Genomic DNA, 16,752 nt, shown 5'->3' with positions numbered 1-16,752 from the left:
GAGAAATATCCTCCTCTCCCAGAACCTATCAGAAGGAAAGTTTTCGCGCGCCGTTAGGGGTGGATTTGGGAGTCACCCCGGATGCAGCTGTGAGGATATGCAGAACGCTGCAAGTCCTCCACAGCACCTGGTAGGAGCACTGTGCACCTTGAGCAGAGGCCCCGAGTGGATCGGAACGGACCTGGGAGTCACTCTGGCGAAGGCTCCGAGGATATGCAGATGAGCTGCAAGTCCTCCACGGCACCTGAGAAGGCAACCGGTGGGAGAGCTGGGCACCTCTCAACCAAGAAAAGGCTTACCAGGGGTTAGGCCGAAGCCAGCATTCCTCCCCCTGAGGGTCACCTGATCCTGGCTAAGAAGTACCTGGTAGCTCTGGGTAGGTGGAGCGAAAGCCCTGGGTAACTGTGGCGAAGGCCCTGGGAAGGTCGGGGTGGATTTGGGAGTCACCCCGGATGCAGCTGTGAGGATATGCAGAACGCTGCAAGTCCTCCACAGCACCTGGTAGGAGCACTGTGCACCTTGAGCAGAGGCCCCGAGTGGATCGGAACGGACCTGGGAGTCACTCTGGCGAAGGCTCCGAGGATATGCAGATGAGCTGCAAGTCCTCCACGGCACCTGAGAAGGCAACCGGTGGGAGAGCTGGGCACCTCTCAACCAAGAAAAGGCTTACCAGGGGTTAGGCCGAAGCCAGCATTCCTCCCCCTGAGGGTCACCTGATCCTGGCTAAGAAGTACCTGGTAGCTCTGGGTAGGTGGAGCGAAAGCCCTGGGTAACTGTGGCGAAGGCCCTGGGAAGGTCGGGGTGGATTTGGGAGTCACCCCGGATGCAGCTGTGAGGATATGCAGAACGCTGCAAGTCCTCCACAGCACCTGGTAGGAGCACTGTGCACCTTGAGCAGAGGCCCCGAGTGGATCGGAACGGACCTGGGAGTCACTCTGGCGAAGGCTCCGAGGATATGCAGATGAGCTGCAAGTCCTCCACGGCACCTGAGAAGGCAACCGGTGGGAGAGCTGGGCACCTCTCAACCAAGAAAAGGCTTACCAGGGGTTAGGCCGAAGCCAGCATTCCTCCCCCTGAGGGTCACCTGATCCTGGCTAAGAAGTACCTGGTAGCTCTCACTGATGAAGAATGCAAGTGGTCTTTCCTATGTAACATTTGTTGCATAAACATTGCAATACATACACGATATAGGTAGATTGACAAGTAGTAGCAAACCTCAAGTTATGAAAGTCTTTCTACCTAATGGATTGGTGAACTGTAAGATCTCTAGAGTCAAGGAACACGTTTTATAATGACCACAACAGAAGTGCCCCATTCCACTGAAACTACCTTTTGTCTTTCAGATTATTAGGCCTAGAAAAAATTACCCTTAAATAATGGTCAGAAAAAAATTGAATGTGATTGCATAACCAACCAATTCCTATTAATAATCCTTACTGTCACGTCCCCTCCCGTTGAGAGCTTCAAATCAAAAGTGTTCATCTTGTCTGTAGTACCAACTCTCTATTTTTCAATAATAAATCTCGATGGTTGTATTTAGCCCATCTGTGTGCTGTTTTAAGTACATTAGCGGGATAACCTCTGCTTAATCCATTTCAAACTTGTTTATGGTGATATTTGAATAGAAATGGATAACTAATTCACCGTTTGATAATAAAATTGCTGTTTGGAAATGGTTTACTGATGACATTTTTTTGATATGGTTAGGGAATGAAGAAGAATTGCTTCAGTTTGCTGATTGGCTGAATACCTGCCATGCTAACATTAAATTCGCCAGTCAGTCATCAAGGTCTCGTGTAAATATTCTGGATATTCAAGTAACTCTGTGTGAAAAGACATTTATAATAAGAAATCTATGGACAGAAACACATTTTTGTAATACCATAGCTGTCATGCTGCAAAGCTAAAAAAAATAGCTTACCTTTTTCACAATTCCTACGTTTCAGGAGAATTTGTGTTAGAGATTCAGATTTTAAATGACATGCCAAGCAGTTTGCAGAAGGTATGTGTTAAGAGAGGTTATCCCGCCAGTGTTGTTAAAACAGCTTACAGACGGGCTAAATACAACATTCAGGATTTATTATTGATAAATAAACCTCAGAGGGTTGATACTACAGACAAGATGAACACTTTTGTTTTGAAGTTCTTGATGGGAGGGGATGTGGTGGCAGGATTTAAGGGTAGCCTTTTCCAGTACTAATAATCTGAAATCACTTTTGAGTCCAATTACTTGTTGTAAGGAAAAATAATCTGTGTGGAGTGAGGCACTTCTATTGTGGTCAGGTCATTGAAACATGTGTTCCTTGACTCTAGAGATCTCACAGTTCACCAATCCATTAGGTAGAAAGACTTTCATAACTTGAGGTTTGCCACTGTTTGTCAATCTATCTATATCGTGTACGTGTTGCAATGTTTATGCAACAAATGGTACATAGGAAAGACCATTCGCAGTCTTCATCAGTGATATTGAGCATCGTTCTTGTATAAAAAGAAGAAAAGTTGGTGCCCCATTGGTAGCACACTATATACTGAAAGATCATACATTTGACACATTTAAGTGCTTTGCTATAGCCCATGTCCCACTAAATCCTCTTGGGGAGGATCATAATAAAGTTTAATTCAATGTAAACAATGATGGATCCGTATATTGCAAACTTTGGAACCAAAGGGGCTAATTCTTATATTGAATGAACAGCTTTTCTTTAAATTCTATGGTGTATTTTAATTTTATAAAGCATCTTAATGAGGTTTCTCAAGTACAGTAATAAGCAATTTTCCAGTTCTGTTGTAGGGAGAGTCTAGGCGTCTTGATTTCAAATGATGCCATTTTCCAGCAAGAGCTCCAAGACTTGGAAAGTAAGTTTTTGATATTTTTTTGCATTTTGGATAGCATTTTAAGGCACTAATTTGCATATTTGCTTTATATTATAGATATGAGTCTGCCTGCTGATTGATTTGAGTAAGTTTGCAAGCATTATACTTAGTTCCCTTGACGAAGCTTAATTAAGTGAAACAGAGATCCCTGTCAGGACTGTATTTCTAAGCTAAGTGCTTGCTTTATTGTTATTTTTGATGAAACTTAGTTTCGAATGATTGTTTGCACATGAATGATTGAAAATATAAAGCTAGCTTTTAAGACCAGTGATAAGAACGGAATCTCATAGGTATTGGCAAAATAAGATATTAAGGATACTATTACCTGGGACTTTTGAGATCTTTTTACTCCTCTTTAATATTTTCAATTTATTTTCAATTAATAATTTCAATTTATGCAAATAATTGTTGCTATCGATATATATTTTTTCAGCTGTGTTTTTTGTTTTATCATATTGAGATTTTTTGCTGATATTGCTTGTTTTTGGCCTTTAGAAAGTATACAACTTCTTGGACTTTTTCATCTACACGTCCTGTTTCAAAATTAGACTGCGCATATCAAACTTCCATTTTAGCTATTAGTTCCATGACTCTGTGGTAGTACTTTGTGCAACCATTTGGGATGTCAGAGTCCCATCTCTGAATCTTGCTTCTGCTCCCGAGAGAGGTCATGTCGCAGAGTTGTGCTCAAATGCTAGGAAGATAAGCCTCAGCAATCATACAACAGCAACATTTGGGTCTTGATTTTATAACAGGACATGTATATGAAACATCCAAAAATACACCTGTTAAATGTCTATTTCATAAAAGCAACAGAAGTACTTATATCCAGTAGTGCACATATCCCCTTGCACAAATTTACACCTGCTCGGATAATGTAAATGTGTGCAGGTAGTCTGCATGCACTTGTGCACTTTATAAAATAAGCAAATACCTTGCAACTCTGCCCCAACTCCACTCAACCACTCAAACTGTGCCGCCAAGAATGTCTATGTGCAGGCCACAAAAAAGTAGATCTTGTTTGGTTAAAAAGTACTATCCCTCAATTCTAAATATGGCACCATCCCAAGGTGTGCATGCAACTTAATTGGCTAACGAGTCATTAACGAGCAATAGGCTGGTAACAACCAAATTAATTGGTATTAATTATGATTTGCGTATGCCTCTGACTGCATTCTATTCTTTGAATGCTTGGTGCCCAAATCCCATAGTGAGGAACTCTAAAGGGGGTGTGGACATTAGAGGGGCATGAGTGTGTCGGGGTGTTCCAAAACATTGTGTGCGTTGTTACAGAATAATGAGTCAGCACACCCACCTTGGGCACCAGCATTTACATCAGGTTTCAGCAGGTGTAAGTCTTGCGCTCAACATTAGGTCATGGGAATTGGTGCTAAGTGTGATTCTAAGGGTGAATCGCGTTTAGCACCAGTCTTTTGGCAGTCAAGGGAGTAGTGTAGACAAATGACACTTCCAACAAACTTTGAGGGAGTCAAAGAATGTCACGGAAAGGATTTATACATCAACAAACGCTAATCGACTCGACACATTTATTTATTGTGATTCTCCTCCATTTACAGGTTCTTTAACCAGTGTGTCTACAGAGTTTCCTTTTACATTACAGGTGTTCTTTATTCTTGTTTTACATTTTAGCCTCTGTTGTTTTCTTTGAATGCACTTTTTCCCCTCTTTACTGATGCCTTTTTTTGTTTACACCTCTTTTCATCTGTCTCAAATACCCCCCTTATTTTTTAAAATAAAGTGGTACTCTAATAAAACAGTTTAAAATATATTATACTCGCTTCTGAATAATATGTTGTTTAGAAGCATGTTTACACCCTTTATTTTCAGCACCTCAGTACTGTTCTAAAGGATATCTTTTTTGCACCGCTTCTTCAAATCTTATACTAGCATGTCACCACTTGCTTTTAGAACTTATAACATCCTTGAGTCTATGTATTTAATTGAATATATTTGTACCTACTGTATAACAGGCAGACCTACAAATGAGCTTTTCTACAATATATTGGTTTCCTCTTTATGGGCCCTTGTTACCAAGCTGTGAAAAAAGGAGGCCAGTACTGCTGTTGGCACGTTGTTTTACATGTGCGCCAAGGCCCCATTTTACCGCAGCTGGTAAAAGGGAAGTCTCACTTTACTACAGGAAATGGCCAGGCGGCAAGTAAAGCAATTGCCGTGCAGCCATTTGGGGGGGGGGGGGGGGGAGCCCTTACTGCCACCCATTGAGTTGGCGGTAAGGGCTCCCTCATTAACCCAGTGATAACCGATTACCGCCAGGTACGCTCTGGCACTACAAAAATAAATTTTTGTACCGCTGAAAATGATGGCGCACTAGGGGTGGGAAGTACCGCCTTACTTTCTGTATAGCGAATGGTAAGCCTGCATTGTGCTTACCGCTGTTTAGTAAAAGAAGTCCTAAGTTTATACATTGTTTCTCTGTTTTCATGTATCTGCTCCTATTTTCGTCTTTACCCCATGCCTTGTTTTATGATTTTAGATTTTTATGGTCTTTTTACAATCAATTTGCTATTTGTGCCAAATTGATTTTATAACTTATTTTTATCCATGTGTATGTTTTACAAATGATTTTGAACAAACCACAGGCGGTGGAAACAACAACGTCCCATGAAAAGTCACAGGAACAGGCGAAGAGTGGCAACAAAATCAGGCTCTTCAAAAAAACAGACCAAGAACATTCAACGTAGATATAAAATTTATTAAAGGATGACTCATCCTTTAATAAATTTTATATCTACGTTGAACATCCTTGGTCTGTTTTTTTTGAACAGCCTGATTCTGTTCCCGCTCTTCGCCTGTTCCTTACAAATAATTGCTTCATAAATTTAAATTGTAATATTGAAAGTATCTTTTAGTTCCAAAACACGGCCCCATGTAGTGTCGATTAGCGTTTGTTGATGAATAAATCCTTTGCATGACGTTCTTCAACTCCCTGGAAGTGTCATTTGTGTACACTACTCCCTTGACTGCCTCCCTACTTTCGTAATGTTTTCTGTTCCTCCACTTTGGTGGTTGATTCACCCATTTTTGAATGCCATTTATAGAATACAGCCTTATATGAACGAAACTTGCTATCACTTACAGAGGCTGACTTCAAGGGTTGTGGTGATCTGAATTTATAAATCATGCAATTTTATTAATCGCCAATTAGAATTTTATATTTGGAGATTCTGTTGCTGTACGAAAATTTGAGATCTGGTGGTTCTGTTATATCCAAAGCTTTTGCCCATATCCCTTGCAATATGCATGCAGCTTGAATATTCATGACTTCAGGGTAAAAGTAAATAAGTGTGTATATATTTCTACCATAAGGGGAAAGGGAAATGGGACTTGATATACTGCCTTTCTGTGGTTTTTGCAACTACATTCAAAGCAGTTTACATATCATATACAGGTACTTATTTGTACCTGGGGCAATGGAGGGTTAAGTGACTTACCCAGAGTCACAAGGAGCTGCAGTGGGAATCAAACCCAGGTCCCCAGGATCAAAGTCCGCTGAACTAACCACTAGGCTACTCCTCCACTCCAGGTAACATATATGCTTAGTTCATTAATTTCAAAAGTCTCTCTCAGGAAGAAAGAAAATAAAAAGGAAGGCTGATACCCTGGCTCTATGAGCTTTCTTTTACAGTTACCTATTCTCCCTCATTGCCCCCTCCTCCCTATTTAATATCCCCTTGAATGTACCTAGTCTGGTAATTGCAGATCTAGTGCTAGGGACTGTGCACCAAGACTTCTTCTAGATTTCTATAATCATGAGCCCGGCATTGGCCAGTAGGTGTTAACCCTTGAATGAAAACCACACCTGTAGCTGGGGATTAAAATGAAGTCTTTCCATATGATGGCGAGCAGTATTCCTACTGAATGACTGGGCCAGTCTGCTTTGAAAAGTTTTAAAGTTCTCACACTAGCCCAAGTTCAGCCAGTATGTTTATGTTTGTAATGTGATTTTTAACTATTTAATTCAGTAGATCAAATGAAATAAACATTCCCATTATTATTTGCATCTCAAATGATTAATTTACTTAACCTGACATGACTATAACAAGTTTTGCACTTGGGATGCTTCTAACTTAACATTTGATTTTGGAAAGGGATTATTTTTGTTCTTCTTCAGCCCACATGAGTTTATTAATTTTGGTAAATCAGTCAAACCCTTTTTTTTGGGAGAGGGGAACGGACCAATTGAAGTAAGTTAAGGTTTAATTTCATAAACAGCATTAGTTTACATTAGGAACCTATGCCAGCATCAGAATGAAACCCCAGCTACTAAAGAAAGAAACAGAGAGAGAAAAAGAGAGAGAGAAAGGAGAAATGGGGATGAAAGGACAAACCAATCAGATTTGGTGTTACCAGCCAGCAAAAAAATAAAAAAAATAGTAATAATAATATAAATCACCGAGTGAAATCGTACATTTACTCGGAGAGAGCATCCTTTCACATTTCCTTCTAGATGATCTCTGAGCTCCTCCAGCTTTCGATGGAGCTACATGTAAACATCAGAAAATGAATTGAAAAAAAAAAAGGCAACCTTTTTTGCAAATTTGTAAAATTTTTTTGTTTGCTTTTTAAAAAGTCATATCATTACACATTGCTCACTGCCATTGGCAAACATTTGAAAACATCAAATTCTTTTCTTTTCTTGAACAAACACACAATTACACATGCCAATAAAAAAGTATCAAATTGAAAAGCAACATATTTTTCTTATAAAGGAAAAGTGCATGGGATTTGTTTCTCCTCCTCAGCACTGATAAACAAGTACAATTGACCTTTTCTAAACACAGTAATAGCTTAACATTTTCCTGCCAAAGATTCAGAGTTTAGAGGGATATCATCTTATGTTTTGTTCTTATTATGCAGTCATTGGCATCTGATGGACAATCATAGCAAAGACAAATCAATTGATTCCAATTGTTCAAACCATCACTTTGATGTCCCAGTAGAATTTTTTAAAATACAAGGCTTAAATGTATGTTCATTAGTTGGACAATGGAAGAGGTGAGAGGAAGGGAATGAATCTATAATTTTTAATACTATAAGAAGAGGTAATTATACACATTTAAATCATCTCCAAATGGAATATCTGGCCTTACTGTCTCAAGTTTTCAAACTGCAGTGAACTGTGTCTACTCTATAAAAATAAAGGCAATTAAATCCCCTCTTCTTTTTCAACACTGCAAAAATGGACAGCCCTCCCATCCTTTGAAAGCATTATAAAAAGCAAATGATTACAAATTTCAGCTCACTGAAGGACAGTGAGGAATGCTATATGTTATGGATACAGAAGGAGCAGCATCTACACTAAAATCATACTAACGGTTTAATTCTTCACTTAGAATAGGTGTATAATTATCCCTTTTCCCTTGAGTTCAGTGAAATAACATTATCAAAAAACAGCTGCAGTCTAAGCTGTATTAGGGAACTGAGAGGATGGTTTTGTCCTGAAACAGACAGAGAGGCAGGAGAGATGAGGAGAGGGCAGAGTGCAAACAGGGAGAAAAAAAACATTAGTGTTTCAGAAGCACTAAAAGGAAATCAAGTGAAAGAATGCAAAATATTTAAATGAACAAACAGACTGTATTTTCTAGCTATTCTCTTTGCTTCCTATTTTTTCTTTCAAACTTTATTTTAGCGTATAACCTCCTCTTATGCTCTTGGACTTTCAGCTCAAACAGAAGTTGTTCCAGCTATTGCTATGGGGTTGTGAATCTTTGTGAACAGATGTTCTGGGGCTTTCCCTAATTTTAGAGCGAGTTTTGCCCAAGTGATAGCACCTACTGGCTAGGCTCCATCTGTTCGACTGTCAGTCTGTCCGTTAATATGAACAGACATAAAGGCAAACACATATAAACAGGTACCAACAAAAAGACAGGCACATACAAAGATACACTTCATACAGCCCCTGTCACCATGAAGCACACTTTACTGTACCTTTTCATGCCCAGTCCATGAAGAGACATAAATGACTTTGCAAAGGAAGCAAGAGGAAGCACACCATTTTGCCCCACTATCTAACAGACGTTTCTACTTGATTTAGCTGGTGAATGGCACTTTTGAGGGCTGGCAGACTCCTTTCATTTTGGCATTCCAGGGAATGGGCTGCAAGTTATGTCTACAGAATGCCCACCCCGGGCAGCCGGGTACCATGATGAAACCCAAGTCTCTGTTATGTTAGTATATAGCAATACTGCTGACCCAAAAGAAAGGCCTACTATTATTACTTATTTCTATAGCGCTCCTAGACATACATAGTGAATTGTCTCTAAAAGATGTTAAAATTGCAGTTAAGACCTGGCTCTTTAAGGAGTCCTATGATATAATCTGATTGGTTTGGTCAGGATTATTGGTGTATCTCCTGCAACACTTGGTATAACAACTCTTGCTTTTCCTGTTGTCTGTGTGAATGCATTCTTTCCTACTGTAGCTCTTTTCTGTATTTGTGTTTTTAGCCTGTAAACAGCCTTGCCCTGCCTGTCAGTTAAGGTGGTAAACTCTCAATAAATAAATACATAGGCTTTTTGAGCCACTGGCATGTCATAAGAATGGGATTAACAACAGGAACTTTCTTCTAACACTATAAAATTACAGTAATAATCACATTCTTCAAAAATATTGATTTATCTTGGCATTGTTGCTTCCTCATTGGATTTTCTCCTTTTTGTACAGTACTTTGGAATAAAGCGTGTGCATATTTAATGATGGCAACATACCCTCATTTTCTATGAACTATTCTCAGCTGGTTGTATGTGTTTTTTTTATGTTTTATGTAAATCAATATAATGCCTCCTTGGAGCACTGATATAGCTCAACACAGGACTATCCTGAGATTTCTATAATCTTTAAGAGAAAGGCTAAGCAGGAGAGGCCTTCAAAAATGTCAAATGCAAATATATCCTCAGGAATTGAACATAAACTAAAATGCAATGGGTAGATATTTTGACCTGGCAGTTTCCTTTTGCTCCTTTGTAATTTCAGCTCGTTCATCACAAGGGGCGCATTTAGCACTATAAGCCTTCATTTGCAACTACTCTGGATCTCCTCCTATTTATATTTATGTATTAGGACTTTTTATCCATCTTTATGAAGAGATTCACCCTCCTGCCTCCAAATAGCTAGTTTGGCCACTGCAACAACAGTTCTGGGTCAGGAGTTATTCAATAGGGCTCCTTCTGCAATCCTGTAATCAGTGGATATCACTGTTAAGCAATGACCATGACTCAATTGTCCTCCGGGCTGTGAATGCTACCACTGCTGCATTCTCAATCTCAGTTAACCTAGGGAGTGGAAGACCTATCTTGGGGACTGAACTGGGGACCTACTGGATAGCAGCACATAGCTTTTGCCACCTGAGCCCTTGGACCAGCCCAAAATGGGTGAGCTTAATGATTTTATTTAACTGTCAACTAACTAACCCAACACATATTTTATCAGTATTGCTGCTTTAAAGCAGTACATCAACATAGAGTTTGTTTCTAGCTGCATTCAGCTGTGCCAGTGGGAGCATGAAAATGTAATGTGTGCACTTTCAGGGGAAAAATTTATTTTAAAACTATACAAAAGCCTCTTCTTTCTATTTCTCATGCTATTTATTTCTATGTGATATTCCCTGTATTTTCTTTCTCAGTACCCTTGAATTTCTGGGCCTAGGTTATTGTTTGATTTCCTGTGATCTATGCAACTGTTGGTTGCCTTTGATTGTGATTAACTAGACTGCTGCATCAAGTGTGATTTTGCTTGAGTTTTTGTTTTGAAATGTTGATAAATAAAATAAATAAATAAGCTAAGAAGAAAACAAAGCAAGCACCATATTTTTTTCACTAGCTTTCTGATCCTCTTTTAAGGTTAACTATTTAAATGGTATTATTTAAGTTGTTTAGCGATTGGGATTCACAAACATTTGGTCATTACATTATACATACCCCAGCAGTGGTGTAACTAGAAACTTCTGTCACCAGCGCATATTTTACAAAGTACAGCCCATATGCCAATGCTTCTGTGACTAACTGCACCTTACTTTGACCCCTTTCCAGGCTGCACTAGAGACACCTGCTTTACATATGTTTTTTTTTTTGCACCACTCTAGTGGCATATAGAGTGGTACAAAAAACAAAACAAAAAAAACCCCAAAACAAAAACATGCAACAGTTAAAAAATTTCAGCTACACAAAACAAGCGCTCTAACTCATAACTAGTACAAATTGCTTTTATCATGTAATCCCCAAAATTAATGTTATCTTCTTCTTCTTCAGCACTGCAAAGTTTCCTGGGATTTCTTTAGTAACATGACCTTAATGTATTGCATTCAGATATAGTCTGAAGAAGCCAAGAGACAAGCAACTTCACATTTTCATTTAGTATTCACCTTAGAACTCCGTGGACTCACACAGCGGAAGATTCCAAAAAGCTCCAATTTTCCATTGCCTTTGGGTCTCCCTTTGCATTCACTTAACCTGCTCATGAGTTGCTTATAGCCCATGCAGCAGACTAGACATTGGTAAAAGTTGCTATTAGACTTGAAAGCTAGCTGCTCATTTTAGCTCTAGCCCAATGAAAACATTCCACTATTCCAGGTTTTGGGTTTCTTTTATTTCACTGTTAAAAAAGACTAAATTATACTGGTTCTTAGCTTCAGCATTCTGGTGTAATGAGTGAGAGGCAAGACTTCAATGAGCCAAGGGAGATGGGTATGGGTAGGAAGTTCAGTTGTTTATTCTAAAACCATGTTTAAAAATGAAGGTAACTACTGTTTGCTGGCATATTGCACCAACTGGGAAATGTTTCCTAGTTTATTGTTTTTGTTTCAGTTGTAAAGCATTAGTTTAATTAAGATACCTTTCCAAAATTAAAAAGGGACTATAATTGACTCTACTTCTTATGAAATGGGAACTCCAGGAACACATTGGAGGTAAAACTAAAATATGCTCAGTCTGTCCCTACATTTACAGTCAGTCACCATACTCTGACTGCCAGAGCATACTGGGGTAGACATGAAGAAGCCAAGGCCAGTCTTACATTTTGCTCATGAAACTGTATGCCTGCAGAGCTACTGTATCTTGAGTGGCAACACTTCAAAAAATAAATTTTGAGAAAAATTACGATTGTCTGGGAAATAGGTTCAGTGAAACTAAAGTTCTTGATATTGAAACTTAACAAATTATCAGCAAACTGCTTAGTTTATTTCCCTCTGAAATGCATATTTTATAAGAGTTTATGGTAAATTATATACATCTCAGATCGGGGCAAACCTACATTTGTGGCAATATGTGTAAGTTTTAAGTACAGTGCAGATGCTTGAATGTAACACTGTGCATTGACCCTTAAATTTTGTTTTGTGGCTATCTTTCCAGGTGGGTTAACTTTGTGCATGCCATGAGAGTAATGAACCTCAGTCTTTAGACAAGGTATGTTAAGTATGAACACAGGCTCTTTGCTGTGCAATCTTTTCTGTAATGTGTACATTGGACTGAAATGGGAATCAGTACCCATTATCTCTTAACTGCATATACAGGGCAATTCTATAACCCAGGCACTCACATTTTCACAAATAAATGTGTACAATACTAGCAAATACACATGTGTATGCCAGTATGCTGCCTAGGTACTATTCTTCAAATACCCACTTAATTTACATAGTATGTATTTGTAAGGGGGGTATACAGAGGGGAGGAGCATGGATGGAACATAGGCAGGCCTACCACTTACGCTAATTGATACTGGGTTATGCTAATATTTTATAATGGAACCAAGGCACATAGGTTCCTTCACAGAATAGACTCCTTTTGTGGGACGCCTAAAATCAAGTGCCCAGTTACAGAATTACCTCCTTAATAACTGCACTAGTAATTTAGATAGATATAGTCTGTATTCTATTCATATTGAATCCAGTTCTTAGGGGTTGCAACTGCATGTTAGCCAAGCTATTGCTAATGAATGCCATATGCTTCATGGGGTATAATTTGAATACAAGTATCCGTATATATACAAAATATGTATCCTAAAAACCTGACATATCTGTGGATTTCTAAGACTGGAACAGAATATCACATTGTTTAACTTGAGCCATTCAGCCAAAAACAGATTTTAATTCATATATTAATCATGTGTTTGTTTTATATATATATATATATATATATATATTGTTATAAATCTCCTTGCTTTTTTAAATTCAAATGATTATAAATTTAACTCAGTCCCTACAACCAGTCTTTGTGTGGAAAAGAGTTGCAAATGGCTTGCACTCTAAAATAATGGTTTGATTACCCAGGAGAAAATGAAACTGCACTCTGAAAATTATTAATCATGCAGTTCCCTGTGCAGCAGGCATTTGGAGCACAGTAGGTGACATCAATCAGAGGAAAGGTTTAATCTGGAGCCTCAAATTATAAGATACCTTAAGGAGACTGTCACTATCTCTTTTCAGTTGTGACATTCAAGTCTAGTCATTTGGCAGCTTGCCTGCAGCTTACTGTCCTACATGTGGACTGAAACAAAAGAAGAATAAGATGGCTCTACGGCTGATAAAGTGTTGAACTGAAAATGGAATGGTGAAGAATGGTGACGTGGTTGGGGAAGAAAGGGGAAAAGAAGGGATAGGAAAAAGGGAAAAGCCTCAAAAAGTTTAGGCTATGGAGAAATCTTGCAAAAAATGTTTTAAAACATATTTACTTTGAGGGATCCGACTCTACTAGAAACTCCTTTGTTTTCATCCGGCCGTCTAATTTGCTACAACAAGGGTGATGGGTAAAAAAGACAGAAGAATAAAGGAAAAAAGTGAACGCAAAAAAGTTTCCACACATCAGTTAGCAATACATGCAAGACAACAAATGACTGGTTTTTAGCTGCACTGATTGCCTTTAGAATATCAAGCCAAACAATAGCAGCAGAAGTGGTCCATGGAAGGAGAAACAGCTAATTGGTACACAAAATTATTTACTGAAGAATAACCCATCTTGGCCAAGTTTTGGCAACCGCCTGCATGCATCAGGGGTCATCAGATTCTTCAAAAAAAAAAAAAAAAATAAAAAACATCAAGGAGCCATGTAAACTGAAAAACACGTCCTAGAAATAATGGGAAACTCTATATCGAGCACTGTTAACTATGATAGTGCTGCACACACATTCGAGCAGTGCTTCTGCAGTTTATACTTCTATGGTAAAGGCATAGGGCACACTATGCCTCCACCACAGAAGTGAAGGCTGCAGAAGCTCTACTCAAATGTGTGTGCAACGCTATCATAGTCAACAGTGCTCGATATAGAGTTTCCCATTATTTCTGGCATCTGTTTTTCAGTTTACATGGCTCCATGAAGTTTTTTTTGAAGAATCTGATGAGCCCTGATGCAGGTGGTTGCTGAAACTTGACCAAGTCGGGTCATTCTTCAGTAAACAATTTTGTGTACCAATTAACTGTTCCTCTTTCCTTGGAGCATTTCTGCTGCTATTGTTTGGCTTGCTGTTTCTGCAGAGGCTATACTCCTGCTTTCCTGTCTTGCCTTTAGAATAGGAAATTAGGGCTGTTTGCTTTATTTGAAAATGGTGTTCCACTAAGTCATGCATCATTCTCCTTGCCTGGTTTCTTTTTTTTAGAATTTTCTAATACTGTCTTTGTTCAGTTTTCAACTATAATTTTGAAAACTAGGACTAAGATTAATGAACTGGAGAGTGGGGTAGATTCAGGGGATTTTGAGATATTGTGTATAATGTTTTTTTTTTCCCTGTAAGAATAAAAATATCTGGGCTCACACCTAGATGATTCATACAGGTCCTCCAACTAAGTGTCTTTCAACATGTTTGAGATTTTATCTTCTATGTATGCACAAACAGGTAATTTATTTCATGTGAAGGATTATTATACAAATAAGGAATAAACTAAGCAGATAAGCAAAATGAATAAGCAGCAAGACTTTATAAGGCATGGAGACTTGATTTTATCTATCTTCTTTAACCATATTTCCCATCCCCTCAAAAAAACCTAAAAATTAAAAGCTTTCTGATTTCTAGTTCTTATTTTCAATGACTGTGCATAAAGTTACAGGGCGTTGTTCAAGGGATGAGCTAATCCCATCAAAGATACTCCCAAAATTACTATGTTGAAACATTTAAAGGATGAAGAAGAGAAAGTTCATGACTTCCCACTATTGTTACTTTTTACCATAGGGATCTTTTTAATATTTCAATTCACAAAGGAAAATACTCCTAAATTTGGACACCTGAAAGTTCTTGACTTCCATAAAAATATGACAGGGCTCTTGGTATTTTTTCTTCTGTATCTATCAGAGAGATGAGAGGTGTAACTCGATTGGCTTTTATTGGGCAGGATATATTTGGCAAGAAATCCTAACATATCTCAGTTCTCAAGAATAAATCAAAATAATGAATCTGGCACTGCTGGTTTACAAATGGAGCTTAGTGGAATGCCCAAAGATCTATTAGGAAGCTAAACAGATTAGAGATCCAGTGCAGACAACATACTCAACAGATACAAAAATTCAACGACTTGGTTGCCAGAATATGCTTTGAAACTTGAATGTCTAAAATTTTGTTGCTGCTGGGTCTCGATTCTCTTTAGTTTCTCACTGACCAAACCATAACAAAGAGACTGAAAAACAAATTAAACATCAACATCTTAATTTTGTAGCAAATAGAAATTAGAAACTCAGCATACATTAATAACAATGTCAATATTCTCCAGCAAACTAAGCAAAAATTCTGTAATTCTATCCTGCAACCAGATAGGATTCCACACCTCTAAATGTTCTCCATTAAAAGGGCAATTCTATAACCTAGATTCATATGTGCATTATGCATGCAAATGTTTATAATGCTAGCATTTACATATTTATATGTGCACGTCCCCAAGTAAGTGCTAGTAGGGCACCTGTGCACTGTTCTGAACATACCTTCTCTACTTACATAGCACATATTAAGGTGTGGAGAATGAGTGGGACTTAGGTGGGGCGTCCACTTATACTGGTAACTTACAGAATATACTGCATTTAGGCGCCCACACTTATACCTGCTCTACAGCTGGTTAACTGTTGGTGCCTAAATGTTAGGTGTGCCGATACTGGGTTATGCTTGTATTCTATAATGGAACCTAGGTTCTGATATAGAATAGGCACCTACCACACCTAAATGGAGGTACCCAGGTATAGAATTGCCCCATAAATGTGTTAAAATAAAGAAAGGTTAAGATGCCACTGTTTAGGTGTGCCAAGACTGAACCAAAATAACCAGACACACAAATCTTGTAAATGATTTTTCATCCATATGAAACTTATCAAGGTGATTCCTGTTTAGAATAGCAACTAAAACACTAAGGGAGTTTGACATCAATTTAAAAAATCCATTAGTTTATAGAACCGATTATCTTGGTTGATTAGGGCTTTTCTTCTGCTAATCCTCTATTGGCCAATGTTTTATGCCCCCAGATATAGCACACAGTGCCATTAAAATTCATGCTGCCCAACAAGAAAATTTTAATGCCAGACCCATTTTAAATTATATGCATAGCATTTTATATATGCAAAACACTATCTGCTTCACAAACACATTGCTTTATTCTTAAATGTACAAATTTCACAATGATGCCTAATTTGCTAGTAACAGCAGCAATGGACGTTCATACACATACACAAAAAAAAATAACATTGAGACACTAATATTATTAATCATATGTTCATCCACAATGAATTAAAGATTTGACATGGTTAACTACCTGTGGTTTAGTATATAGTCTGTTAGTTATTAATTAATTTGTTATATTTGTATCCCACATTTTCCCACCTATTTGCAGGCTCAATATGGCTTACATATAACCATAAAGGCATTCACCAATTC

At 38.3% G+C, this 16,752-nt stretch overlaps 1 protein-coding gene across 6 annotated transcripts in view; it reads right to left on the bottom strand.

Annotated features, from left to right (window-relative positions):
* Positions 1-16,752, bottom strand: part of GPHN (gephyrin) — a 907,672-nt gene that overhangs the window by 226,702 nt on the left and 664,218 nt on the right. For 3 of the 6 annotated variants that reach the window (XM_030213888.1, XM_030213889.1, XM_030213890.1), the window contains one exon: positions 7,325-7,396. The exons of the other annotated variants lie outside the window; for them this stretch is intronic. In XM_030213888.1, coding sequence (XP_030069748.1) covers positions 7,325-7,396 — 72 coding nt within the window. The remainder of the gene's footprint in view (positions 1-7,324; positions 7,397-16,752) is intronic. 6 annotated transcript variants of the gene reach the window in all.

The sequence above is a fragment of the Microcaecilia unicolor genome, chromosome 9 (assembly GCF_901765095.1).
Source record: "Microcaecilia unicolor chromosome 9, aMicUni1.1, whole genome shotgun sequence".
NCBI lineage: Eukaryota > Metazoa > Chordata > Amphibia > Gymnophiona > Siphonopidae > Microcaecilia > Microcaecilia unicolor.
The sequence above is the reverse complement of the archived record's forward strand: the minus strand, read 5'-3'. Positions and strand labels throughout refer to the sequence as shown.